This window comes from Tribolium madens, unplaced genomic scaffold, assembly GCF_015345945.1.
Source record: "Tribolium madens isolate multiple individuals breed KSU strain unplaced genomic scaffold, Tmad_KSU_1.1 Scaffold_20;HRSCAF=117;Tcas5.2_LG4, whole genome shotgun sequence".
NCBI classification, from domain to species: domain Eukaryota; kingdom Metazoa; phylum Arthropoda; class Insecta; order Coleoptera; family Tenebrionidae; genus Tribolium; species Tribolium madens.
In genome coordinates, this window is record NW_025400985.1 from 13,211,528 (window position 1) to 13,214,596 (window position 3,069).

The 3,069-nt window shown below is 27.3% G+C and overlaps 1 protein-coding gene across 1 annotated transcript; it reads right to left on the bottom strand.

Moving 5' to 3' along the window:
- Positions 1–490: 490 nt before the first annotated feature.
- On the bottom strand, positions 491–2,804 carry LOC123005301 (retinol-binding protein pinta-like). Its single transcript, XM_044398983.1, has 7 exons — positions 2,607–2,804; positions 2,389–2,548; positions 2,097–2,343; positions 1,940–2,050; positions 1,790–1,892; positions 1,565–1,737; positions 491–1,502 (listed from the first exon to the last, which is right to left on the bottom strand). Exons 1-6 carry the CDS (start codon positions 2,749–2,751, stop codon positions 1,589–1,591), a joined length of 915 nt encoding a protein of 304 aa, XP_044254918.1. The 5' UTR covers positions 2,752–2,804; the 3' UTR covers positions 491–1,502; positions 1,565–1,588.
- Positions 2,805–3,069: the final 265 nt, after the last annotated feature.

Here is a 3,069-nt window from a genome sequence, read left to right on the forward strand (position 1 = left end):
AAAAACAAAACAAAATTTCGTTCTGAAAATTCGATCACATTTTTTATATTACTTTAATTTATGTTAATTATTATTTTCTGGAGGCAAATGATTGAAAATAAAACCGATTGGTTCCATACTTTATATTCACCCTGTATAAATTTTGTATAGATACATTTTTTTTTGTAAATTTGAATATTTTTTTTATTTTGTACTCAATGTTAAAGAGTGCTTTTATCAACTAATTTCAGTAGATAAAGCAGTCTTTTATCGCCTAGTGAAATAAAGTAATTTAAAAAATTCTGGTAGGTGAGTACAAAATAAAACAAAATATTATACACGACGATAAAGATTGTTTTTCTACTTGTAAAAAAAGTCCACTCGTGACTTCGTCACTTGTAAACTTAACCTTTTCGATCGTAGATAAACAATTTCTTTATCGTCTTGTATAATAAATAACTAATTATTAATATTCATTAAAATAAAATACCAAAACAGGTAAAATCATTAAACGCACATCGGTCGTGGCATGGTAGCAATAAAAGAATTTAATTTCTAAACAATAAGTTTACAAATTCAATGGTTAATCAGTTAATCAATCTTTAGAGGTAATCAAATTTTAATCAGAGGTTAAATTTAATTCACAATACGAAATAAATGACATCACAATTCCAGATGAATCAATGCTAGTGTATAATTAATTAAAATAAAAAATATTTTGGCATCACTTCTTTACAATCTTTAAACATTTATCAATTTATTTCCAAAAAAATCAGACTTCTGGACTTCTGGATGCTATTATTTTACTTATTACATATAGGTGTATATTCTTAGTGTAGAAGTAAAGGAAGTGGACAGAGTTGCAATATTCGTTTTAAAACGATATTTTATGTTTTTTTGTTATGTTTTATGTTTGTTGAGATTTAAAATAATGTTTAATCGTTTTTATTTTAGTTTATATTTTCATTTATCTAAATATGTTTAATTTATATTAACGTTCAATACATTAGTAATTATATTTAATGTAATTAATAACATGATTTATTTGAATCTTCTATACAGGATGAGTATTAATGCCAATTTGTCATTTTCATTTATTAACTTATAAGCATAATTTTTAATCCAAATAACTTAATTTATTTTACTTATTCTTGTTAATAACCTTTCATTCCTTAACTTTAGGCTTATAAGTTAGATATAAGTTAGAACTCACCCTGTATATTTTTTGAAACTTCTATGAAGTGAATTTATCTATTTTCGACTTTTCGATTTCTGGTAACTCTAATCATCATATTAAATTAGAAAGTTGCTGTGAAATAGTGCTTTGTGCAAAAAGACAAGAAAGAGTTCATAAAAAGGATCATTTTATCACAGCAAAATTTTAATTTTAGTGATGGTAAGCAATCAATAAATTATTGTTAAAAAAAACATTATTCTACATTAGTTCAGAAACAAATATTAAAGAAAATCAAACACTATCGGAAGAAAATATCCATGGTGAGAGAATAATAACGATGAGTTCTCTGAAAAATAAATTAACACATAAACATTCAGTTACTTTCGAAGATGCTTGATTTATGCGTACGTTTCTTATTAATTTCTCTAATTTTCAGTCAAAGTGAAGTTTCTTAAACTTGCCATAGATTCCTAAAATCTCTTCTGTGTTAAGTTTATCGGCTCTTAAACTTTCATCCACTCTTAAATTATCCAGTTCGTTAAATCGATCTTGATAAAAAGAAAGTTTCACCTTCACCATTTCTTAAATCACGAAATCTTAAAACGTCAAATTCCAAAACCTCAACTTTACTACCATGTAATTCCTCCAGTGTTGGTCCTTCACCTCCATAATCCTTGGGTATATCATCCTTGGAAAAAATTGTTTTCAAAATTTCAGTGTTTTCACAAACTTGTACCTTAAAAAAGCAAATTAAAACTAGTAATTACTTAGTTTTATACAGACCCGTTCAAATATTTTAGGCTTTAAAACCGATTTCAAAATTGATATTACAACAGAAACATACGAAGGACTATTGAGGATATAAATGGCTTCCGAACGAATCGAATACACTTTCTAAAACTATGTTACAAACAAAAAATTTAACAATCATTTGAATTACCTGGAAAATCACAAGAATTTTTGCGACGAGAGTAGGAGTAAGTTTTTTTAAGTCGCTTAATGAAACATTGATCATATCGAAAATCAGAATTTCACCACTAGCAAAACAGTCTTCATAGAGACGCATTTCTGTTACGTTAGCAGAGTGCATAACCAACTCACGAGGTCCAAACTTATTTGATTCTTTTACCTTTATTATAAAGACTCTGTGTTTGTCGTTTAGGGCTTTAGGGTATACTCCAAAATATCTTAAAACTAATTGTAAAAACACAATTTTCACTTGTTTTACCTACAAAGCATCAACAACTTCTTGCATCAACGGCGAGTTTGGGTTGGCTTGTTCGAAAAAATCTGGTATTAATGTCCTCACTGTATAGTACGTATCTATTTTGCGTTTAGTTTTTTCCATATTAAATTTATTCATAAATAAGAAATTTATAATCTGGGCCTCATCTGTAAAAATTTTATTCCACATTTAATACCTACGAATAAATAAATGCTTAAAACTTACCCATGACCTCAGGTAAATGTCGTTGAGTTTTAATCCATATCTGTATTGTTTTTACATCTTGGTTAGCTGCTGCTTCCGTCTTATCGTATTCTTTTAACGCATTTATACGTACATTTTCGTCTACTTGGAAAATATTTGGATTCATGAAAAACGTGCTAGATACGCTTGCAGATAGATATTCAAGGCAAATGAAACCAAATTGTTCCGTTGTTTACTTTTTTGTTTTATAGGTGCCATTAACATGTTTGTATTTGCAAAATAATTAAGTACAAACACATAAGTGGTACAGATGTTAAAGGCCAAATGAGTTTTACTTCAAGAATTTGTTTGAGGACAAAAACGTACGAGTATGTATAAATAACAATAATATTACCAAGAAAAAAAACACAAAATGATTTAACTTAAAAAAAAACTTATGTTCTTATTAAATGAGGAAATTTATACATGTAGGTTTAACCTTGAT